This window comes from Lepidochelys olivacea (genome assembly GCF_965140295.1).
Source record: "Lepidochelys olivacea isolate rLepOli2 genome assembly, chromosome: 3".
NCBI classification, from domain to species: domain Eukaryota; kingdom Metazoa; phylum Chordata; order Testudines; family Cheloniidae; genus Lepidochelys; species Lepidochelys olivacea.
The window spans coordinates 130,308,176-130,334,566 of NC_140413.1; the positions used below are offsets into that span (position 1 = coordinate 130,308,176).

Sequence of the window (26,391 nt, forward strand, 5' to 3'; positions counted from 1 at the left end):
GTGCCGATGTCTGCCACGGGAACATCTGCCCGTTCCTTAGGGCAAATTTAGCAAATGTGGTGTGCTCAGGATTACAGATACCTCCAGGCCATAGAAGGAACAAAACCAAACACACACAAAAAGGCACGACAATGGACTGGCCCATCTCCCCCACCAACAGATTGCCATCGATCCCCCAAAAAGAGAAGCCAGTGTGACCTGCTCCGACCATCTAACTCTCTCTCTCTCTCTCTCTCTCTCTCTCTCTCGTAGCTGCACATTCCATATCTTCTGAGGCTAAACTCCAGAATCTCATAATCGTTTTAGATCTCAGATTGCCTTTCTAAATTAAAAATAAAATGTAAAATGTACCCAAAGGCGTCTGTGTATATTATATATGCATCCCAATATAACTATATAAAGCACACATGCTCTTATAGAATACATCTCTTACATTTTCCTTTGTAAAAAAATAAAAGGAATACTTGTGGCACCTTAGAGACTAACCAATTTATTTGAGCATAAGCTTTCGTGAGCTACAGCTCACTTCATCGGATGCTTATGCTCAAATAAATTGGTTAGTCTCTATGGTGCCACAAGTCCTCCTTTTCTTTTTGTGAATACAGACTAACTCGGCTGCTATCTGAAACCTGTCATTTTCCTTTGTGTCCATGTATTTTATGCAATTTTAGTAAAAATTCTAGTTGTTAATGATAACTCAATACCAGATGAGAGAGAATTTTGCTGGGAAAGACAAATATGGACACAAATTCTTTCTGGCAATTCAATTATATTGTTGTTTTGGTTTGGTTTTGCTTAGCGCCTTTTCTTTTGATTTCTTTTTTAAACGACTAGGTCAATGGTTAGAAATTATGTAAAAGGATTCTACAAAAAAGTTTGATAACTTCAGTCATTATATGTGACCCATAATACTTATCAATAATGGCCCAAGTTTTACAGTCCTTACTCAGGAAATCATAGGGAGTTTTGACGAAGTAAAAGACTCTAAAGTTTGATCCATCGGATAGTTCTCCAATTCTTCTTTCGAGAGACTACAAGAAAGAGGAAAAGGTTAAAAGTTTCTCCTCACCCTCCCTACTTCTTTTTAATTGACTCTAAAAATCTCATCTATTTTACTCTCTAAGGCTTACTGTAAATAAAAAAACTTTATGAAAGTGGTTTCATCTTGGAAGAATTGCGGGTGGGCTCATTTTATCTGATTATAACATTGGTGGGCTGTATGCACCAAAATCTCCAGTTATAGATCAAGTAGCCTACAAGAAACGCTTGGTAATTACAAATGTCATGGTTTTAGCGCTATTTTTGGGTGGACTCAAACAATTAAAATAATTTAAATTATGTTTTCCCTTTCCGTTTTAGCTCCGCATTTGACTTCATGAGCACGATCATTACTTAACAAATTCTGATAGAAATAGCCTCTATACTCGGACAAATCTTGCTCTCCTTACTCATGCAACACTCCCATTCACTTGAAAGGGAGTTCTGCGTGAATAAAAAGAGCAAAGTTAGGATTCCTATCAATGACTTTTTTGCCATAGATCTCAGTGTGAAGTCATGGAATATGTTAAATCCTAGAGTGGTCATGATTATGGACCGGACACTGCATGCCCAGTGGCATCGACTTCAGTAGGTACATGAATGTGAATCTAGACATTCTAGTAAGATAAGACCATTCTCTTTTTCTATCACAGTGGCTGGATCCATGGAGGGAGAGTCAGGAAAACCTTCTGTTCCTGTTGTTTTTTTGTTTGTTTGTTTGTTTGTTTTTTGCTTGAGCAAAAAGTGCAAAATCCAGCCCATACTTACTTCAGTCTAATCTGTCTACTTGGCACATGAAGAAATCCAGAGATTGTGGCTACTTGTTAGTTTCAATATGTTCTAGAAAAAATATGAGTTATTCACTGGTTATGAATTTTCAGAGAGTGGATATAAATATTCCCATCACTGTAACCCAGATTTTAGTAACAATGTCATCTGTGTTCACTCGCTACTATAGGGAAAGTGACCTCTTCCATGTTCCAAGTTTAATTATTCTCTGGCATAAACCCCAACATTTTAAACTCCAAATAATAGCTTCATATATTATTTCTTTATTACTGTAATTATAGCATTTTATACTATACTATACTAAGCTTGAGAATAGTCTTTTCCTGTTATACGTATGGCCTAGTAAAACAACCAGTTTTACACTGCAGTTTCAAAACCTAGAAATTATAATGCTTTGGGGTTTGGGGCTGGTTTGTTTTCTTTGCACTTGGGCTTTCAAAACTTCCTCCAGTTTCCATGAGGTTATTTTTATTTTCTTTGTGGATCTCTATACGTATCTCATACACACACACACACACACACACACAAAGCAACTACTTTGCAGAAGGTGATTGTGAAAAGAGGATGGATTTGGACGGGGTGGATCGGAGCTTTTGGAAATGCTCTCCCCTTTTCTGTGAGCATCTGCCTGGAGAAGAACAGATGTGGGCACCTGCGGTGACATGCTGCATATGTTCCATCCTATTCACAGGCATTCAGACGTGGCCACAATGGTAAGCCTTTGTGTATGCAGAGTCACTAAATATATTAATCTGTACTCCCTCGAGCACTGCTCTGTTTAATTTTTCACTGGCAATAACATCTGATCTAATCCTGAAATCGGTTTCCCAAAGTCCCTTCTTCCCCCCTGAAAACATGTGAAGTTATTTAAGCTTCCACCTGTTGCCTATGGGATGGAGTAGGTTATGTGAGCATCTTGTGGTTGAGAGAGGAGAGCATTAGTGTTAGTATGCTGTTTGCACACACAAAGAGGGCCCTGGCATTTTTATAACAATGATATTATGTGTTGTGACTGCTAGGAGAATAACCTGATAGAAACATATGAAATATGGAATGTATATGTAAAATGTATGCAAGCACAAAACAATAACTATTAAATAAAACAACCAATACCCCACCATTTCTACTCAGTGTCTTTAAAAATGGCACATAAGGTTCCCATGTATTGCTTTGTTTATTAAACTCTAGTGGTTATTATAAACATCGGTCAATAGGCCACGCAGCCAATAGGTAACATAAATCTCAAATGTAAGACTTAGATTTTTTGAACAATTTTGTTGCATGACTCTTTTATCTTATCATCTCTTATTCTATTTTGATTTGTTTTCGACCACAATGAGTCCTTTAGTCCCATTGTAGCCAGCACAATACGCATGGATATCAGGCTGTGAATGAAGACAGAAGCAGTTTAAACAAACCAGGCTCTTTCTTTCCTCTCTGCCCATTGTAATATGAATGGGCCTTCTGCATTCTGCTGCTAGGAAACGCTTTTTTTAAAGCCCAAGTCCAATAAATGGACATAGAAAAAGAGACCCCAATAAAAAACCTAAAGTGTTAGTAAAGGGGGAAGACATGTTTAAGCAAGTCCTTTTCACTTCAGCAGATTCTGAAATCCTAAAATGTCCAAGAAAACAAATACATCTTTTATAACGTTACCCCTTCCCTCTGCACCACTCATGTGAGGGGTACAGCAAGCAAACAGGATCAGTAGTAAGAACTGTTTTGAAACACAGTGCTGCCTTTCAGAAGAAAGAGAGACGTGCACACTGGGGTTTTATAATTTGGGGATAACAGTAAGATATATTTGGGGGGGGTACAATTGGGGATAACAGTGGGACAACAGAAAAATAATTAAAGATATCTTTATGCTACGGTTACCGCGAGAAGGTAATGTACCGATCTGGGGTAATAGACATACTGTAGGCAGTGGGACGCAGTATATATATATAACTGGGGAGGACATAGTGAGATGTAACAGATTAGAGCTAAGAGGTATACTGTATCGGAGTACCATGTGTATACGAAATAACACAGACACTGCGATGTACCGTAAACACCCCAGGGCAGGTGCTCTGGCATGTCCGAACAGCACCAGGTGCAAATGATGCTATATATGCATAAATATTGGCGTCACATGGTAGCAATAGGTGGGATTTACACTGGGGGAGGAGGTGCCTTGCGCTTTACAAAGCGCGTCTGGCTGTTTCTCCGCATGCGTGTGGGAGCCCCCGGACTATCTGCGGCTCTGGGGAGGCGGGGGCCCGAGCACCTGGCTGGTGGGAGAGTCACGTGCCGCTCCGCGGCACTTTCCTCTGTCAATCAGCGGCGAGGTACGTGCAAGCGGCGCGGCGGAGGCAGTGCGCGTGCGCAGTCCCGCCTTCTGGGCGGAAGCGGAAGCTCGTGTGGTGCGCGGCGGGGGTCGCCGGTGTGTCGCTCGGTAGGGCCCTGGGCGCAGGTGTCCCTCCTCCTCCTCCCTCTCCCACCCCGTCCTAGCGGGCCTCTCCACAGCCGGCGGGGGGCGGGGGAGAGTCCGTCCTGCCGCTGTAGGGGGCAGGGACCCCATCCCCGGAGCGGGCAGGGAGCCGTACCGGCGGCGGCGGGGGGGAGTCTCCCACCGCCCCCGGGGCCAGCCAGGGCCAAGAACCCCACCACACACACACACACACACACACAGTCTCTCTTACGGCCCGTGCTGTCGCCGCGGAGAGGGCTGGCAGCGCTTCCACCCTGCCCCCGCCTGCCCCCGGGGACCAGCCCCAGGCACGGGCCTGGCGACAGGTGTGTTTAGATACAGTGATGCGGGTCCGTGTGTAGACGCTCTCATTTCAGGGGTTCATCGTGGTTTGGCTTTGGCTGGAACAAGACTGTCTACGTACAGGCTCGCACCGGCTCAGCTAGACTGGTGTAAAAAAACCATACTTTGAGTGAAACCAGTGCCAGTGTGAGCACTGCTGATACCACAGAGTTCAGGGAACAGCAAGAAACAGCTGGGGCCTGATTCTCTGTTTTGCTGCGTCTGACTAGTAATTAATTAAGTGCAAACTGAAGTAAGAATGGTTATGGTTTACACCTATTTTTTGCTAGTGTAAATGACCACACAATGCGCAGGACAGCGTAGACCGGCTGCCTATTCCCTCAGGCCTAATCTGCACTTAAAATGTAGATCAACATAAGTGTGTCACTCCGCGGCTGGTGGGGGAGTGAAAGATTCATGCTTCCAAGTGCTCTGGCTATTCCAACCTAACCCTGGTGTCTATGTGGTTAGGTTGATGGAAGACCACTCGGACCTGGGTTACCTACAGCAGTGGTTCTCAGCTTTTCCAGACTACTGCATCCCTTTCAGGAGTCTGATTTGTCTTACATACCGCAAGTTTCACTTCACTGAAAAACTTGGGCTTTGGCTTCGGCTTCAGCCCCATGCTGCAAGGCTCAGGCTTCAGCTCTCTGCCCTGGGCTCCAGTGAATCTAACACTGGCCCTGAGGACCCCATTAAAACAAACTTGCCCACAGTTTGAGAACTGCTGATACAGTATATAGAACAGTATAAACAAATCATTGTCTATATGACATTTTAGTGTGTACTGAAAAAAGAAAAGGAGTACTTGTGGCACCTTAGAGACTAACAAATGTGTTTGACCATAAGCTTTCATGAACTACAGTTTACTTCATCGGATGCACACAGTGGAAAATACAGTAGGGGGATTTTATATATACAGAGAACATGAAACAATGGGTGTTACCATAATCACTGTAAAGAGAGTGATCAGGTAAGGTGAGCTATTACCAGCAGGAGAGAAAAAAAACCTTTTGTGATTATCAAGGTGGACCATTTCCAGCAGTTGACAAGAAGGTGTGAGGAACAGTACGGGGGGGGGGGGAATAAACTTGGGGAAATATGTAATGACACATCCACTCCCAGTCTTTATTCAAGTCTAATTTAATGGTGTCCAGTTTGCAAATTAATTCCAATTCAGCAGTCTCTCGTTGGAGTCTGTTTATGAAGGGTTTTTTTGGTAATATTGCCACTTTTAGGTCTGTAATCGAGTGACAGATTGAAGTGTTCTGCGACTGGTTTTTGAATGTTATAATTCTTGACATCTGATTTGTGTCCATTTATTCTTTTACGTAGAGACTGTCCGGTTTGGCCAATGTATATGGCAGAGGGGCATTGCTGGCACATAATGGCATATATCACATTGGTAGATGTGCAGGTGAACAAGCCTCTGATAGTGTGGGTGATGTTATTAGGTCCTGTGATGGTGTCCCCTGAATAGATATGTGGACAGAGTTGGCAACGGGCTTTGTTGCAAGGATAGGTTTCTGGGTTAGTGTTTTTGTTGTGTGATGTGTGGTTGCTGGTGAGTATTTGCTTCAGGTTGGGGGGCTGTCTGTAAGCAAGAACTGGCCTGTCTCCCAAGATCTGTGAGAGTGATGGGTTGTCCTTCAGGATAGGTTGTAGATCCTTGATGATGCATTGGAGAGGTTTTAGTTGGGGGCTGAAGGTGGCGGCTAGTGGCGTTCTGTTATTTTCTTTGTTAAGCCTGTCCTGTAGTAGGTAACTTCTGGGTACGCTTCTGGCTCTGTCAGTCTGTTTCTTCATTTCAGCAGGTGGGTATTGTAGTTGTAAGAATGCTTGATAGAGATCTTGTAGGTGTTTGTCTCTGTCTGAGAAGTTGGAGCAAATGCGGTTGTATCGCAGAGCTTGGCTGTAGACAATGGATCGTGTGGTGTGGTCTGGACGAAAGCTGGAGGCATGTAGGTAGGTATAGCGATCAGTAGGTTTCCAGTATAGGGTGGTTTTTATGTGACCATCGCTTATTAGCACTGTTGTGTCCAGGAAGTGGATTTCTTGTGTGGACTGGTCCAGGCTGAGGTTGATGGTGAGATGGAAATTGTTGAAATCGTGGTGGAATTCCTCAAGGGCTTCTTTTCCATGGGTCCAGATGATGATGATGTCATCAATGTAGCGCAAGTAGAGTAGGGATATTAGGGGACGACAGCTGAGGAAGCGTTGTTCTAAGTCAGCCATAAAAATGTTAGCATACTGTGGGGCCATGCGGGTACCCATAGCAGTGCCGCTGATTTGAAGGTATACATTGTCCCCAAATGTGAAATAGTTATGGGTGAGGACAAAGTCCAGCCACCAGGTCTGCTGTGACATTATCGGGGATACTGTTTCTAATGGCTTGTAGTCCATCTTTGTCTGGAATGTGTAGAGGGCTTCTACAGCCATAGTTGCTAGGATGGTGTTTTCAGTAGGTCACTGATGGATTGTAGTTTCCTCAGGAAGTCAGTGGTGTCTCGAAGATAGCTGGGAGTGCTGGTAGCGTAAGGCCTGAGGAGGGAGTCTACATAGCCAGACAATCCTGCTGTCAAGGTGCCAATGCCTGAGATAATGGGGTGTCCAGGATTTCCAGGTTTATGGATCTTGGGTAGCAGATAGAATACCCCTGCTTGGCGTTCTAGGGGTGTCTCTGTGCGGATTTGCTCTTGTGCTTTTTCAGGGAGTTTCTTGAGCAGATAGTGTAGTTTCTTTTGGTAACCCTGAGTGGGATCAGAGGGTAATGGCTTGTAGAATGTGGTGTTGGAGAGCTGCCTAGCAGCCTCTTGTTCACATTCTGACCTATTCATGATGACGACAGCACCTCCTTTGTCAGCCTTTTTGATTATGATGTCAAAGTTGTTTCTGAGGCAGTGGATGGCACTGTGTTCTGCACGGCTGAGGTTATGGGGCAAGTGGTGTTGCTTTTCCACAATTTCAGCCCGTGCACATCGGCGGAAGCATTCTATGTAGAAGTCCAGTCTGTTGTTTCGACCTTCAGGAGGAGTCCACCCAGAATCCTTCTTTTTGGAGTATTGGTAGGAAGGTCTCTGTGCTGTTCAGAGGTGTGTTGGAAATATTCCTTGAGTCAGAGATGTCGAAAATATTATTCTAGGTCACCACAGAACTGTATCATGTTTGTGGGGGTGGAGGGACAGAAGGAGAGGCCCCGAGATACGACAGATTTTTCTGCTGGGTTTAGAGTATAGCTATAGCTGGATAGATTAACAATATTGCTGGGTGGGTTAAGGGAACCACTGTTGTGGCCCCTTGTGGCATGTAATAGTTTAGATAGTTTAGTGTCCTTTTTCTTTTGTAGAGAAGCAAAGTGTGTGTTGTAAATGGCTTGTGTAGTTTTTGTAAAGTCCAGCCATGAGGAAGTTTGTGTGGAAGGTTGGTTTTTTATGAGAGTATCCAGTTTTGAGAACTCATTCTTAATCTTTCCCTGTTTGCTGTATAGGATGTTGATCAGGTGGTTCCGCAGTTTCTTTGAGAGTATGTGGCACAATCTGTCAGCATAGTCTGTGTGGTATGTAGATTGTAATGGATTTTTTACCTTCAGTCCTTTTGGTATGATCTCCATCTGTTTGCATTTGGAAGGGAAGATGAGTTCGCTAGTGCTTTTTATGTAGCCTGTTGTAAAGAACGGCAAATATCTAGATGAGTTGATGTATCCCCTGGAAGACCTCTGCGAACTCTCAGGGGCACATATACCCCTGGTTCAGAACCACTGACCTACAGTGGTGGAAAAACCCATTCCATCACTGTAAGAAGAGTCTATGCTGTGAGACTATAAAGGCATAGCTGCCGTAGTGCCCATAGTGTAGACAACGCTTCATTCTGTGTATGGGGCTGGAAATACTTATTTTAAATATTTTTGCCATCTAGCGGCATAATGTCTAGTTGTTGAATGGCAGGCTTTTCTCAGCTACTGACAGACTGCACTTTAGCTATGAGTCTAATAAAATTTGCGTAATGATAGGTTTGCTGTTTGGTGCTGACATACATGTAGGTTATATCTGACTGATGATTTGCCACCATTCCAAAATAAGGGTGGGCCATGCACATCTGTATCTATATACAAAACATGAAGCAAAAAATAGTTCTGATTATATTGCTCCTTGGAGAATAGGAGAGCTTCCATGCAGGTGTACACACTTGATATTTTGGTATTCAGGACACCATGATAGACTGAACATTGTATTTTCTATAGCAGTTAACTTGTTAATTACCCGAGGAAATAATGTTAAAAATAAATGTTTAGATTTATTTTGTGTTCGATGTAAACAAATGATATTTGTGTATGTATTTTCTGTTGTTGAGGATGAAAAGGCTGTTAGAAATCTACCCAGAATTTTAGAACAAAGCATTTGTGGCCCCATTTTGCTACATTTATTCAGGTTAAGTAGTCTTGAAATCAATGGGTCTGCTTGTATAATAATCTGCTACTGAACCTGAATAACTGACAGATTCAGGATCCGTTTTCTTGTTTTTTAGGGGGACTAGTGGCTCACAAGATTGGCTATAGAATATAGAAACATTCATCTCTTAGTTGTAAGTTAGCCTACGTCATTAATGTTCAAAAATTATTTAAAAGTGAGGGCTATCTGAACCACATAAAGTAATTTAGTGGTCTCAACCCAGATCCCACAAGCCTCAGAAAAAAACATCATATTTAACACTTAAGTTTTTTGTCTACATTACAAAATGTTACATTTAAACATGATTGTAAATGATTGAGTTAGATTTTGACTATAATTTAGTGTTTAATGTAGCCCAGGAAAAAACAGGTTCAGTATCTTCTTATTTGACATGAAGCTGAGCATGATTTGTCCTGGTCTACACTGATGACTTAGTCATGGTCATTATCATATCTTATTTTATTGTTCACAGTTGTGTTTAAACATGATCAGATTTTGTTATGTGGACCATCGCTTCTCAACCAGGGGTCTGCGAGGCCCCATGACTGAAGCCCGGAGCTGTGGGGCTGAAGCCCGGAAACATGAGCCCTGGTGCTCCCGTGGGGCAGAAGCCTGGAGCCACGAGGCTGAAACCCAGAGTCCCAAGCCCCAGAATCCTCCCCCTCCCCCCAAAAGCCAGAAGCTCTGAGCCTCATTGCCCCCTGTGGGGCTGAAATCCAGAGCCACAAGCCCTGGTGTCCTACAGGTCAGAAGCCCTGAGCTCTGGTGAGAATCTCTGATGTAGACAACCCCAAATTGGTACCCTTGTCAGTCTCAGCAGGGAGTTTGAGGACTGAATGCACCTGGAGACTGAACTGCCTTACCTCTTAGAGGTTTCAGAGTAGCAGCCGTGTTAGTCTGTATTCGCAAAAAGAAAAGGAGTACTTGTGGCACCTTAGAGACTAACAAATTTATTAGAGGTGATCTGTCAGGTCATGGTTAAGGCCCATTGTAGAGGTGGGGCAATGCAGGAAGCTTGCACTGCTGCTGTTGCTCAGGCTGTATCTGTTCTGTGGTTTAAAAGAAGACTTAAACCTCCGGTACTGTCTGTTATCTTTCAACAGCACTAAAATTAATGCACAAAAATAGCATTGTGTTGATTACATCTGCTTTGAGTATGGTTAAATGATAGTGCTGAAAATACTGATGACAGCCAGCAGTCTGTCTACGCTAGGTTCCCAAGCATTGCTGTTATTAATGTTACTGAACTAGTACAGGCAATAGTGGGAAGTTTTGTGAAAATGTCCCTAGTATAGTTTGGCCTTAGTTATGTGAGAGAATGTTTCAGATATTGATATAGCCATGAAGGCTGGAGAGTATTTGCATCACCTTTAGATAGTGCTGCTTCTAAATTATTTAGTGCAGCTTCTTCCTTCAGCACCTGATTGGGGAGAGAGTGTCTCCTTTTACTGGATCTTCATAGCTAAAACTGTTGCTTGGACCCAGTGCATTTCTGCAGAAACCATGTGGGTTCCTTTCAAAAACCCTGTGGCAGACCTCACCACATCACTTGGTGTAACTGCAAACAGTACCTAGGTGGTAGAGGGGTTCTCTCAGTTCACAAGTCCAACTGTTGCTGGGTCTCCATAGAAATGTGATAACTTCCTTTTAAGGAACTCTTTATGGTGCATTTGTATACACCAGTCCTCAATCTAAAGAGATGTGTGACTCCTGTCGTGATCACAGGTGCAACGGAGTGAAAACCTCTGGTTTATGACACAAACAGCTGGAATTTGAGGGACACCCACATGGCCCTAGAAATAGTGCTTGGGAAAGCAACCCTGTACTGTATACACCTGTGTGGTAGTGACGGGGATAATATTTCTATTTTTACAAAAGGTAATATCCACAGTGTAGTTCTAGATTGCTTTAAACATTTCATCTCACTTCACACTGAAGAAGGTGTTTGAAAACTGCATGTGAAGGGTGTTACAACTCTGAGGAGGAAGAAAGGCTCATAGGCACCTTTCAGAGTTGTAAATTCATGATACTTTTCATATTCAATTCCTTTTTTTTAAACACTCCTGAGGTAGTTTGTAATTCAAAATGTGAGAAATGAGCAGTGTGAAAGACAGGAATACTTGTACTTGCTTAATTAAAACAGGCAGTGAATTTCCTCACTGTTTGTGTGAGAAAGGAGGGGACAATTTTGAATAAAGTCAAAGTAAAAAGAAAAACAAGCTTGTCTCGCTGCATAAAAAATTGTGTATTGCCACCAGCAGGTTTTGGTAGAAAATCCTTTGAAATAAAAAGCCTTTGTATTAGTAGAAAAAGACAGCTATCATTAAAGCTATGTAAATCATTTAATATGAGCAGGGATTTCTGTCAACAAAAATGGAGGTGGTTGAAGGTTTTAATTTTAACTCTTCTCCCGTACTTATTTTCACAATATATAACTTGGGTTCCTTTGCATGTTTTTAAACACAGAAAATGATGGGGGAATTCATATTTCTATTATCATTTGGCAGTTTTTTAATACAGAAAAATCTGATTTAATCCCTTCCTTGTATTAAGATTGTAGTCAGTATGTATCATTTTTTCTATTTAGATTAATTGATTCAAAACGAACACGCACTATAGTGACCACTTAAAAGTGTTAATCCTTTTAACAGTCAAGTTATCATAAACTTACTACATATAACTAGGGACATAATTATTTAAATGTGTTCTGAAATTTAGCTTTTGAGTCTTGAAAATACATGATAGTAAAATGCATAAGATTTTAAAATCAAAATACAATGGAAGCAACTAAAACAGCATGCAGAAATATGGGTCTCAGTCTTGCAGTTGGATTCATGAGGATGGACCATTGACTATACTGAAGCTTCAAGTAGGCATGGAGGATTGCCTGCGTGGATCCAATTGCAGGATCAAGGCTGTGGGCTGATTTTAATAGTTGTTGAGCCCCTGTTTCCACTGACTTCAGTTAGAGTTGTGAGTGCTGAGGGCCCCTGAAAGTTAAGCTGGTAGTCTCTATGTTGTAAACCCCCTTGGCACGGGAAAAGTTACACACTTTTTACTCTCAATATCTGTTTGAGTCCCTATAAACAAACACACTGAATTTTTAAAGTAGACTTTGTGTTTTTGTATTAAAAATAAATCCGTTTATTTGAGCTTTGTTCATCTTGATTTTTTAAAATGATACTTTTAGCATAGATTATAATGTTTTGTGCTGATATAGTGAGAACTAAAGATGGAAGGCAGAATGCATCACAAAGTTTTTATCCCGAGTTTAGAGATGGAAAAACAGGTTCAGAGAGCTAAGGCCTAAGATAACACAAGGAATCATGAGCAAAACTAGAAACAGAACCCCATTCGTTGAACTCCCAGTTCCCTTGTCTAACCATTGAACATTGCTTCTCTCTTAATATTGTGGTTTAGAACATTTTTGTTTTGTTTTTCCTTTTTCAGATTGCTCAGAGAATTCGGCTTAAAAAGAGATCAACTATGGGCATTAAAGGTTTGCAGTGGTTTGTGGCAAACACTTGCCCTGATGCATGTACAATGGTAAATCTGAAGGAAATGGCAGAAAAACATCACATCAATCATCCTGACTCCCCTCCTGTAATTGTGGTAGATGCCATGGGCTGTATTCGACACTGGTACACACCAGAATCCTGGGTCTGTGGTGGCCAGTGGCAAGAGTACCTTGCTAATTTGCAGGATTTTATTAAAGCTTTTATGGCAGCTGATATCAAGCTGGTGTTCTGCTTTGATGGTGTGGTAGAGCAGAAAAAGAGAGATGAATGGGTCAAACGAAGATTGAAGAACAACAAAGAAATAGCCAGAATCTTTCAGTTCCTCAAGTCCTATAGACAACAACCAGGGAGAGGGATGTTCTTTATTCCTTCAGGGTTGGCAACTTTTACACGCTTTGCCTTAAAGTCTCTTGGTCAAGAAACAATATGTTCATTGCAAGAGGCGGACTATGAGGTGGCCTCTTATGGGCTGCAAAATAATTGCATGGGAATTCTTGGACAAGATACCGACTACCTCATCTATAACACCTCTTCCTATTTTTCTATTGATAAGCTCTGCTTGGACAGGATGGTCACTGTTATGTACTCTAGAGAGAACCTCTGTCATGCACTGGGCCTCAACATAACAGACCTCCCTCTTTTTGCTTGCCTGCTTGGGAATGATATAGTTCCAGAAGACATTTTGGAGGGTTTCTGGCAGAAATGTGTAGCTTCATGTCCTCCAAAGAGCCAGAGCTATGACAAAAGGGCTAACACAATTCTAGCTGTAGCAAGCTACATATCAAGAGTTCCATGCTGTTATGGTAGCCTGAAAGACTTGGAAGAAATGCTACCTTTGGCATCTGACAAGAAATTGCTTTATAGGGGAGTGGAGTCCTATATCTTGCCTGGCCAACAGTCTCCATGGCTTCCTCCCGGTGTATCAAATTCTCAAATACACCTGGTCAAGCAAGAAACAGCCATATGTCCAGATCAGGAGATCTTTCAGGTATCTCATCTCTTAAAGCTTCGCCATCACCCTTTTGCTGTAAACGTTTACTGACACGTGATAATGAGTGCACTCATATATGTCTTTTTTTTCCGAGCAAAATATTATTTTCCTTACTGAATGTTAAGGCTGATCCTGAAATGGTTTGGAGTTTTACAGGCAATGGTACTTCAGGATCAAGCTAAGAATAGTCTTTTTCCTTGAATGAACCAAGTCTTTTTTTTTTTTGTAACCAGAAACACAGAGATTTGTTAATTCTCTAATATATTTTGTAAGACTTTTCATTTACATGACAATGTTAAATCTATGACAATGTATTAAGAGAGAACTTTGAGACTTCAAGAAAATGCCCCTTTAGAAATTGTGTGTAGGATCTAATTTAAGAGCCATATTTTGTTAGGTGCCCATAGGCTTTGAACATAGGATCTCTCTTTCTACCTTTCTTAGTTATCTTAAAAAAAGTCTCTCTGAGTATAATTTGAAAGTATATTTATATTTACATTATGATTTCCATCCCAAAAGATTCCAAACTTACAAACTGAAATAAAAACTACACAGTATTCACTTAGTCCACCTTTAAAATGCAGCCATCACTGAGTTAAAATATAGCAACTGTTTAAAGATACACATCCACATATAATTGATTGTAATGACTCCTGTTAGAGTGGTAAAGTCAAAATGAAGAAGAATACTGTTTCTGATTGAAAACGTGAAGGAAATTTAGGTAGGTAAAATTTAATTATCTAGGGCTATGTCTACACTGCAACCTATGTCGACAATACTTATGTCTCTCAGGTGGTGTGAATATTCCACCCCTCTGAGCGACATAAGTTACACCGATATAAAGCATTCATGTGCACAGTGCTGTTTTGGCAGGAGAAGCTCTCTTCCGCTTGCGGAGGTGATTTTTTTTTATGCCAGCAGGAGAGCTCTTTCCCATCAGCATAGAACGTCTTCACCAGATGCGCTGCAGCGGCGCAGCTGCATTGATACATCTGTGCCTCTGTAGTGCTGTACATATAGACATACCCTAAGTTGGAATATGGCCAGGACATCAGAGTTAACATTCCTTCTCTTATGGAACATACCGTGAATCATAGAAGTGTAGGGCTGGAAGGGACCTTGAGATGTCATCATGATCATTACCTCGGTTTGATCTTTAATGCGAAAGGATGTAGTTTCCTAAGATGATGAGGTAATGTGATAAAATCAGTTAATAAATGATAATGTCTGGAAGCTCAGCTTAAGATTGTGGCCCTGTTGTACTTGTTTCTTTATAAACCCTAAGTAAAGAAGTCCCTGCCCCAAAAAAACGTACCGTCTAATTTGTAGATAAATGGTTTGTTTTTCCATGCTTGAACATTGACAAAGCAAATACAACTGTTCACATTTTGGAATGAACAGAACTCTGCTATCTTAAATGCAAACAAGTCCACATAAACAAGTCCACTTCAATTCCAGCCTGGGTACATTGTCTCCCAATGCTGCTTGTCTTGAAAAGTTTGCACCTCTTGTGTCTGCCTATTTATATACAGTGGAAACATTTTTCAGGATGCAGTGTCAATTACACTTGTGTCCATGGTTAGTATGGAGCCCAGCTTGTGTTTTTACTTTTCAGTGTATTGTAAATCATGGATTTCTGGTACATTGTGGCAACCAAACTTGCAATTTCACAAAATTTGTGAACTCATGTCTATGCAAACTATATGCCTAAAATGAAATGAAGTATATTAATAGTGTAGCATATTTTGTATCCATTAGTGTGCCAATTTTGTAGCATCTAAAATGGGCTATTGGAATAAAATTTATTACTTCATTGAGGATATAAATTGGTAAAATAGCTGTAAACACCTCTTCTGGAGTAGCCATCAGCACTATGCTAATGAGTGCTGCAGCTAACTGCTAGAGCAATGAGTGCTATAAAAAACCTGATACAAGCCCTTCATTTATTGACTTAATATAGAGTTGATTTTGTAAACTGAAGCCCTGTTTACTTTATTTGGACAGTAAAGATTTTTATGTCCTTTTATGCTTAGCCAAAATTTTTCCTTCCCCATTGTTGTGCCGCGTGCTCTGCACTGATTGATTGCCAGGGTGTTCCCTTTAGATAGCTGCATTTCAGTGGTGGTATGTGGATCCTTTGGGATGAAAGATGCTATATAAATGTGAAATATTGCTACTGATATTGTGGCATCTATGGCCTTGTAATTTACATAGCTATTTTCTGAGTGTACAAATCAAGGAAAAACCTGAAACGGTTTTTGTAAAACAAGCTATGCTCGTCCCTTAGTCTAGCATCAGCAAAGCTTGCTTCCAAATGTGGGTCCCTGAGCTCCTAGGCTTTTAGAGATTGAAAGTGTTGCAGTGTTGCTTGGCCCCTTGTAGTATGTTGCTTTCCAGTGACAGTCTTTAGGCCTTGTCTTCTCTGCTAAAAAAGGTGAGGTCAGTACTGTACCCCTGCCTGGGGTTGACCTCACCCAGTTTACTGCACAGTAAAACTAAAGTGCTTTGTCTTCTCTGAGTTTTCACCTTGGGATAGCTCACACATTAGTTCCCCCAAATTAAAAAAATACACATTTTTAGCAGTGAAGACAAGGCCTTAGCTGACGAAAGAGTGGTACTGATTTTCTCTGATGGGAGTTACTGGTAGCAAAGACATTGGCACTAATTGCCATGGAGAGTGGGGGAATAATAGGAAGAGAATGACGGAATTTTTGTGGACTCGTCCTCTCCACAAAAAAATGACACACCAATGAGATTATATTATTTCCTTTTTCCTTAAAGCAAAATGTAGGATTCTGATATTTTGAAATATCAGTTGTTTCCTTCTTGGGCATCATTTTACCGAGATCAGAGGAAATATTTATTTCATAAATAAGTTAATTTTGCCATTTTTTGTTTTCTTAATTTTAAAGTAGAAAATAAATGACTTCTTCCCCATTTGAACAGCTAGCTAAAGAACAACACGTCAGAGCTGAAAATTATATGGTGTACAATGTCCTCAGTAAAGGAGAGGTTGAATGCAGCAATACATTGGAAGATGAACTTGATACAGAACTTCCTGGACAGGCACTTATCTACCGTCCTGTTCGACAACATATTTATTCTGTTCTGCTGGAGTCCGGAAAAGGTAAGGGTTATCCCTGCATTCATTGCACAGTGTCAGAGACAGGTAATTTTAGAGCATGCAGGTTGGACCACATACTTGAATTATTTAAGAGACATGGTGAGTGAGATAATATCTTTTATTGGACCAACTTCTGTTGGTGAGAGGGTCAAGCTTTTGAGCCACAGAGAGCTCTTCTTCAGGTCTGGGAAAGGTGCTTCCAGACTCACAGCAAAATGCAAGGCGGAACAGATTGTTTAGCATAAGTAGTTCGCACATATTGTAAGGGACTATTCAAAGTAGAGTGGCTTATTAACACCTCTGCAGTTATAGAACAAAAAGAGCGGGTTAGTGGGTTACAGATTGTTGTAATAAGTCATAAATTTAGTGTCGCTGTTCAGTCCATGATTTTTAGTGTCTAGCAGAGTTATGAATTTAAGCTCCCAGGCGTGTGTTTTGAAAATGTTGTGCAGATTTCCTTTGAGGATGAGGACTGATCGGTCAGAAACAGCGTGATTGCTTTGCAAGAAGTGTTCACCCACAGATGATAGGGTGTTTTTGTCTTTTATCATTTTCCTGTGTATGTTCATTTCAGAGCGTAATGACAGTTGTTATTGTTATTGTTATCTCTAGTGAAGTGTCCTTGTTTGGTGAAGGCAGTTTTGAGTATGCTAAGGTGTATATCCCGGACTTTCATCTTGGAGCATATTCTGTGGTGTGTGAGTGCCTGGATGTAGATAACAGATTTCTTGATGAGTTTGGGCAGATTACTGGACCTATGAAGGTAGGTGTGGTGATCCGTGGGTTTCTTTTATATGGTTTTATATAAGCTTATGCTCAAATAAATTGGTTAGTCTCTAAGGTGCCACAAGTACTCCTTTTCTTTTTATATGGTTGCCTCTAGGGTTCCATTGTTGAAGCTGATCGTGATGTCTAGGAAGTTGATGCTAGTGTGGGAATGTTCCAGAGAGAGTTTGATGGACAGGTGGTAGTTGTTGAAGTTGTGATGGAAATCTATGAGGAATTTAAAGCTGTCTGTCCAGAGAATGAAAATATCATCCATGTATCTCGGGTTTTGTGGTGCATTAGTCCAGCAGTTCTTCTTTAGGGTGACTCATGAAGAGGCTGGTATATTGGGCAGCCAATTGATTAATTAAATTAAATTAACAAGCAGCAGGTTTAAAGCAAAAAGAAGAAGTACTTCTTCACAGAATGTACAGTCAACCTGTGGAACTTGTTGCTGGGGATGTTGTGAAGGCCAAAACTATAATGGGTTTCAAAAAGAACAGGGGGACAGGTCCACCAATAACTATTAACCAAGATGAAGAGTGATGCAACCTCATTCTCAAGTGTCCCTAAGCTCAGATTGCCAGAAGCTGGGAGTGGGTGACAGAAGATCACTCGATGATTGCCTGTTCTGTTCATTCCTTCTGAAGTACCTGGCATTGGCCACTGTCGTAAGACAGGATACTGGGCTAGATGGACCACTGGTCTGACCTAGTATGGCCGTTCTTATATTCTTATGTTCTTATTAATACCTTTCCCAGACGTGAAGAAAAGCTCTGTGTGGTTTGAATGCTTCTCTCTCCCACCAACAGAAGTTGGTCCAATAAAAGATGTTACCTCACCCACTTTGTCTTTCTAATGTCCTGGGACCGACAATGCCTCAACTACACTTAATTATTTGAGGACATTTAAAATTATATTTTGGAAATCTAAATTCTTTAATTCTAAGTTTCAGTGGCTCACATCTGTATCACATTTAGGATAAATACTGTGGGCAATATACATGTAATTAGTGAGGAATCAATCAGAAATCATGAAAATTAGAATGTTGTAATGTTTCTACATACTGTTGAATTTTAGTACCTTTTACGTTTTTTAAGTTTAAAAAAATAACTGAATGTTTTTTCGTTTATTGTTAAAAGAATACATGTGAAAGTTATTAGTGATCAGAAGACGAAGCAAAACCATTTAAGTTTTGAATGTTCTGGTTAAGAAATATGGGAACGTTCTTTTGCTTCCACGACAGTCCTAGGTCTTAATACAAGGCTTCTTCAGAGGTTAAAGTAAATATCATTTACGTACTTTTAAAAAAATAGTTATAAAATTGAATAATTTTACTGTGATTTTTTGTTTGCAAATAAAAGGAAGGTTTAGGCAATTCTTGTTATTGAGCTAACTATAAATAAAAATAAATGGAAGCACTTTTGAGTATTGTATTTCTTTTATCCAGTTGTGAGTAAGAAAATATCATTTCTTTCCCCCCTGATTTGGACCCAATTCTGTAACTGGATTTGCTTATGTGGAATCCGGTTGAACTCAGTGAGACTCTGCATGAGTGCAAGAGTCTATTTGTACAGATCTGAGTGGAAAATTCATGATCTTAAGTCTTCTGTTTCATAACTGTTGTATTTTTATGTGTCTTTTGCCTCAAGCTTCCAAAGGTTTTTAGACAATGGATTGAAAATGAAAAACTGTTGTTGCACTTTTATTATGTTTTGTAATATGTTTTCTCGTCCTATTTACTTTGTATGGTTAGCCATGAAAGTTCGACATCAATTAAACAAATGTTTTTATTACAGACTGAGAAATCACGTAGTTGGGCACCTGACTTCCTTTGTCTACTAAAGATTGAAGTCTTACAGTAAAAGGAAAAAAAATAGGAAAAAGAGACTCAGAGTTTAAAAGGCATATGGAGAGAACAACATAGGTTTCAGCAAAAATAATGCGCAACAGCCATTTTTCAGCCCATCATTTCTCAGTTTTTGAGGACAACAGCCTGGTTGGCTTTTGTTTACTCCTCTGAGAAGCAGGACTTCAGTGATGTCTGCAGGATCACACACAACTAAGGTCTTGTCTACACTGGCACTTTACAGCGCTGCAACTTTCTCGTTCAGGGGTGTGAAAAAACATACCCCTGAGCGCTGCAAGTTTCAGCGCTGTAACGTGCCAGTCTTGGATCTCTTTCCACAAACCCCTGCCCCAGCCCTGCTTCTTCCCCGAGCACGCCACGTTCCCCCTCCTCCCCCCTCCCTCCCAGCCACCCGAAACAGCTGTTTTGCAGTGCAAGCACTGGGAGCTAGGGGGATAAAGTGGGCACGTGGCGCACTCAGGGGAGGAGGCAAGGCAGAGGTGAGTTGTGGGGGGAGCGGCGGGGAGCTGCCGGTGGGTGCAGAGCACCAACCAATTTTTCCCTGTCGGTGCTCCAGCCCTTGAGCACCCATGGAGTTGGCGCCTATGGTGAAACCTATGTTGCTCTGAGGGGTGTTTTTTCACACCTCTGAGGGACAAGTTTTGCTGACAAAAGTGGTAGTGTAAACAAGGCCTAAGTCAAGTCCTATTGAACCAAAATAAAAATTTTAAAGGGGTATGTCTTCTGAGGTTCTTAAGCATATGCCTACTACTAACTACTTTGGGCAAGTAATTCCATGTTTGTTTGTTAAAAGTTTTCTTGCATCTTCCGCTAATATATCTGGTTCTAGCTTTTGTTGTAGATGGGATACTAGACAAGATAGACCACTCGTCAAATTTGAGGCTAATCTACACTAGAAGCTCTACATTGGCACAGTTGCACTGTGCTGCTGCAGTGTGTCTGGTGAAGACTGTTTATGCTGATGAGAGAGTTTTCTCCTATCAGTGTAATAAATCCATCTCCCACTTACATACCACTGTCCACACCAGCGCTTCGGTCGCCGGTGTAACTTACGTTGCTCAGGGGCGTGGCTTATTCACACCACTGGTTGACATAAGTTTTACCAATATAAGTCATAACTGTGTACAAGCTGTTGGTGTGGCAATTCATAATTAAAATAAGAATATAAGCACGGCTATACTGGGTCAGACCAAAGGTATATCTAGCCCAATATCCTGTCTTTCAACAGTGACCGGTGCCCCAGGGGGAATGAACAGAACAGGTAATCATCAAGTGATCCATCCCCTGTTGCCCATTCCCAGCTTCTGGCAAACAGAGGCTAGGGACACCATCCCTGTCCATCCAGGCTAATAGCCATTGATGGACCTATCATCCATGAATTTATCTAGTTCTTTTTTGAACCTTGTTATAGACAATACTGCATTGTTTTTCCAGAAATTATTTTTAGAGCTTTAAGGAAGGATTGTTGGTGTTCATCACTTTCCAATTTCTCCCTCAAACAATGCCATCAGGTGGCCTGTTCTGTTCTGTAATCATGATTTTTCTTAAAACCTCTCAGTTTAAAAAGAGAATTGAGAAGGGAGCAAGTGAAATCATTTAGCTAGTGTTATATTGTTTTATTAAACATTGTACTTAATTTTTTTGAATCCTTAAAGTCCATCAGTTTGACGTTCCTGTCGTAGAAATTGGCCTCTTCTTTTTGCAGTCATCTGACATACCCTGGTTTCTTTTAGTTGCTTGAAGAAAAGGAGTATTTGTGCCACAAGTACTCCTTTTCTTTTTGTGGATACAGACTAACACAGCTGCTACTCTGAAACCTTTTAGTTGCTTGATATTTTTTTAAAAAACAGTTAGCTCAGAATAGATGAAAATGTCACACAAACTGCTGCCTCAGGGTCCGTCCCCCCCAGAAGCTCCTCAGGATTGAGAATTTAGGCTGTTTTTTTCAAAGGTGCCTAAGGGAATTGAGAATTCAGTAGGAGTTGGGGGCCTAGCTACCTTTAGATCCTTTAATCTCCACCTTAGTAAACCATGATGTTTTTCCCTCAGGCTCTGATCTTGCAAACACTTAAGCATGTGTGCACCTTTACTAATGTGGCTGCTCATGAGTAAAGTCAGTCACACAAGTCCTGACGTGTTTGCAAGATAGAGGCCATATTTTGAGACTCATTAAAAAGTACAGGCTTGATTGTGGTCTTGCCCATGACAGCAGGTACTGGCTAAATTTTTAAAATAAAGGTAGTTCATTTGGCTTCATTAGTTACTTAAATATAATTTAGCAGACATACTACCTATACAGCATTGAGCTTCTATCATCTTTCTTTTAATAATACTACTGGAAAAAGTATTTTAGATAGAGAAAAAGTTAATAGTGGATAATGCTTCTGTTAACCCCACCTCGATAACCCAAACAGATTATTTTTTGTAATAATTCTGAACAAAGCTGGCAGTTATGTTTTAGAATTCACTCATTACATGGAAACGTCTGCACCTGTATTGCTGTTGCTAATTTAAAAAGTATGTAATGTATCATAAATACTTGGCTGACTCCTAGAGATCATGGAATTACTCCCAGTTCTAAGATTAGCCTGCCAAACTGCTTTGACACTGCCAAAAGACATCCTGTGTGGAGGATTCTGTGCTCCTTGTCACCAGTGTGCACTCTGTAGAGCTGAAGTGTTCACAGATGTGGAGGAGTATATGTAACATAACATAATTTATAGAAGTCTAAAGTTATGCATGTTGCTGCACACAGGGGTCCTATCCAATTTGGAATTTTTGTTTATACTAATAGACAACAGTAATTCACAGATCGTTCACAAAAATGTTTATTTTTTTTTTAAAATAGCTGCCATTTTCCACTCCAGATGTGTCTGGATTTCAGTGGTGTTTTCTGTATACATAGTGCAGAAGCATTTTGAAAATGTAGTCTGGGATTATCAAAAGTTTCTAAGGGAGTTAGGAATTTAATGGGATCCCTCAGGATCAAAGGTGCAGCCATTTTAGATTATGGTATAAGATTTGGGGTGAATATGAGGTCACCCAATATTCACATTAAGTTTTTCCATGAAAATCTCTTTTTATTAATTCTTAACTTGGTGTATTTTGGAATCATACCCAAAAGAGAAGCACTAATGCACAATTTCAGTGGACATTTTACTTGATCAAAGAGAAATCAGCAGGGTGGTTTTTTCCTTCAAATGTCACTCAGGTGTTACATTTTGATCTTTGAATGGTAAAGAATTTAAAATATATTCCTTTGAATGGCTCACTTCCTGGCACCCTGGGAGCCATGCTACTTAAAAAGATTTGTCATCAATGTTTTGCCAGGATATGTAGTGGATGTGAACAAAGGTAATATGAATGTCTTGTTGGTAAGCAGAGGCTTTCAGTCTTGTGGCATTTAAGGAGTTTCAGTCTAATTAGTGCAGCAGGTTTTATTATGCCACCGGAGCAGTAGCCAGGATGAACCCTTATTTCCAGTACTGGGGAGAGACTGAATTCGGCGTTCACATCCCTGTCCTGTTCTTGTTGCATTTCTGTGTTGTCAGTTGTGCAGAATCGTGCTTTTAACAGTCATTGTTTGTTTAACTACCTCACTTGAATAATCGTGTATTTATATAATTGATGGATTATCATCACCAAGATATTTAATGTTTTGTAAATATATATAAACACATACACATGTATACATAAATATAATAATAATAAAGGTTTACTATGACTACTCTCTCCTTTTTGGTATGTTAATGCTTGAGCAGCGTAAGTACCAGAAACATGTTCAGTGTAAAAATGGTTTTTTACCCAAATTTAGAACCCAATGACAGTTTATAATCTTAATTATAACATTTTTATAACCCAGCATCTCATTTTTATTGAAGTATCCTGACTTGCTCATAAGTCTTTTTTTAAAGATAAATACAAATTGCAGAACTCTTTTCAAAAAGTGACACTAGAATTCTAAGTTAGACATTCCTGTTAATGAAAGATTATCAATCCAATAATTATCAATTATTATTCCAAAACAAGATGTTAGACTGTTCAGCAATTCAATTGCTATACAATCTCAGGGTATCTTTTTAATGTAGGATTTTTTTTATCCTCTAGCATCTGCTTGGAGATTGACAAATCTGTTTTCTTCATATTGCATATTGGAACACAGAAGTGAAAATTCAGGACATGCTCCACTGAGCTGTATGAGATGGTTGTGATGCAAGCAGATTCTGGACCGAAAGGGAGAGTACCATGTACAGGGGGAATAATACTAATTTTAGTATTTTTTCACAATGATGGGAGGTGATCCAGAAAAGTTTCTATAAATCAAATTACAACATGAAGATGATGTGTTGAATACGCCAGATAGAATTAGGATACTTTTCTAAATACTTAGTTATTGTATTGTTTTAAAAAAAAAGCTTCAAGTAGCTAGAACATAAAAATAGCAAATGTAACATTTAAATACTTTTAGGGAAAAAATGGTTATAACTATTTCCATATCAGAAAAAAAGGGCAAGCCGGTCAGGTAATAATAACTAATAAATCTAGTTAAATATGTAGGAATGTGTGCTGAGCAAAAGAGGTTTCTGCGACCTCCAACAACATCAGGAAAGCATGGACATGCCCAATACTACTAAGGTAAAAAATAAGGAAGAAAAAAAACTTTATTTTGGGGGGACCGGGAGACTTTTCAGACCTTCTTTATACAACATAATTTAAAAAGGACAAATGGCCATTCTTTCCCCCTCCCCCCGTCACAAATGGTTTGCCTTTAAACTGGGATTTGCAAAGGATCCTGAGAGAATTAGGCACCCAGCTCCCATTAGATTTCAATGGGAGCTGGGCATGAAAGTCAATGGGAAATGGGGGCCCTAATTCCCTTAGCCCATTTTTGAAAATCTCAGCCTAAATTGCTAGCTACCTCAATCATCACATCAAGCATTTTTCAAAAATATACTTTGGGATGAGATCCGCAGCCCCCCATGCTGGTCCCTTTATACCAGGTAAGAGGGCTGGAGTGGTGTAAAGGGGCCCTAAAAGACCCGGTTCTAGCCATAGGAGGATTCCACTGGTGCAGATAGCTGTATAGGCTGCCCTGTAATGACCCCTTGCAAGACCTGACACAGCATGTGTGCCACGGTCAGGTCTGGGAGCAGGCAGGGAACATTAGGGGCAGGGCTGGAGCATGCAGCACTGTGGAGAGTCTGGGCTGCGTTGTGGTCTTTCAGGCAGCCTTGGGAGGCTGACATAACATAAAAAGAAAAGGAGGACTTGTGGCACCTTAGAGACTAACAAATTTATTTGAGCATAAGCTTTCGTGAGCTACAGCTCACTTCATCGGATGCTTTTTGCAGATACAGAGTAACACGGCTGCTACTCTGAAACCTGACACAACATCGGTTCCAAAGACTTGCTAAGTTACACCGAAGGGCAGCCCAGGATGAGAAGGGCACAGAAAGCTAACTTAGCCCTTCCTCCTCATTGCCACATGCACAGCTCAAAATTTTGCCTTGAGTTTTCAGTTGCGATTCCAACACTGAACTCTTGTCATAATGTATAACTAAACCTGTAGCCATTTGTTCTGATCATTTGTGAAAAGATGCTCTAAACTGTTTCTTGTATTTTTAAAGGATCTGAGCAACCAGCTTGTAATCTAGTGCTTACTAATGCTTTGCAGTCCCCTCCCACCACTCTTCTTAACCCTTATGTAAACTTGTACTTCGTTTATTGATCAAATTGTCTGTTCCTTTAGACACCTGCAGAGCCTATCCTATAGTAAAGGAATGGTTTGTGTACTTTGGGAATCCAATGGAGCAACCAGACCTCGTACAACCTATGCAGCTTGACATCCCAGGTAGAATAAAATCTCATCTTTATATTTAATTCCCAACCGATTAATTATATTATTTGAATATTTGGTTACAAATCTGTTTAGAAAATCTTTCATCAGATATTTGGTGGTGCAGTCAAAGAGGACTATGAAAGACCACTTGTTAAAATGTTAGTGCTGTATCTCCATAGCTGCTTGGAATTGCACTGTGTGCTTAAAAGAAAAGGAGTACTTGTGGCACCTTAGAGACTAACCAATTTATTTGAGCATGAGCTTTCGTGAGCTACAGCTCACTTCATCGGATGCATACCGTGGAAACTGCAGCAGACTTTATGTATACACAGAGAATATGAAACAATACCTTTTTTTCATTTTTTTTCCATATTTTCATATTCATTATTGTTTCATATTCTCTGTGTATATATAAAGTCTGCTGCAGTTTCCACGGTATGCATCCGATGAAGTGAGCTGTAGCTCACGAAAGCTCATGCTCAAATAAATTGGTTAGTCTCTAAGGTGCCACATGTACTCCTTTTCTTTTTGCGAATACAGACTAACACGGCTGTTACTCTGAAAACTGTGTGTTTAACAGTTTTAAGCTCAGAATTTCATATTAATACTGTATTAAATTAAAATCTCACACCGTTTTTGAGAAATTGACATTTGAAGCAGATGTGAACAATTATTTAAAGAGTTTGAAAGGTATATTGCATTTGAGGACAAGGAAGTGAAAAGAGGCTGGTTTACCAAACCATACATAAATCCAAAAATTGTCCCATTTTTCAAAAAAATATAATTGGACTTCCTATGTGGTGCGTGTGAATTCTTTTCTACTATTTGTGGCCCATACACTGTCTGCTTTCGATGTTTGCACTACTTTGTTTCTTCTCTGTCTTTATTTTGCTTTAAGAAAAGGGAGACATTGCACCACCAGCATTTCAGCTATCTCATTGTGATTGTAATATTAAGAGGACCGTTTTACATTTATAACACATTTTTCACTACATGATTGGTCACACTGTATATGAATTGCCTGTCTACCACTGCAGTGCAGTCACCCCTGGGATTGAGTGTGACATCTTTTTAATGGCACACAGCTGCACTCTGATAGTTTAGGATAGGAAGTGAACAATACCATATCCAGTTGCACTCTCAAAGGGAATTCAGATTGGCCAAAAGCAGTTACCTAGCTGAAATTTATCCAAAATATTTTTAGTGTAACACCTT

General features: G+C 40.3%; 1 protein-coding gene across 7 annotated transcripts in view; it reads left to right on the top strand.

Annotated features, from left to right (window-relative positions):
• Positions 1-4,208: 4,208 nt before the first annotated feature.
• Positions 4,209-26,391, top strand: part of FAM120B (family with sequence similarity 120 member B) — a 125,649-nt gene continuing 103,466 nt past the window's right edge. For 5 of the 7 annotated variants that reach the window (XM_084622180.1, XM_084622177.1, XM_084622181.1 and 2 more), the window contains exons 1-3: positions 12,520-13,575; positions 16,525-16,705; positions 25,087-25,188. In XM_084622180.1, the coding sequence (XP_084478306.1) occupies positions 12,556-13,575; positions 16,525-16,705; positions 25,087-25,188 (1,303 nt within the window). In that variant the 5' untranslated portion in view covers positions 12,520-12,555. The other 2 variants (XM_084622178.1, XM_084622179.1) reach the window with 2 other exon arrangements.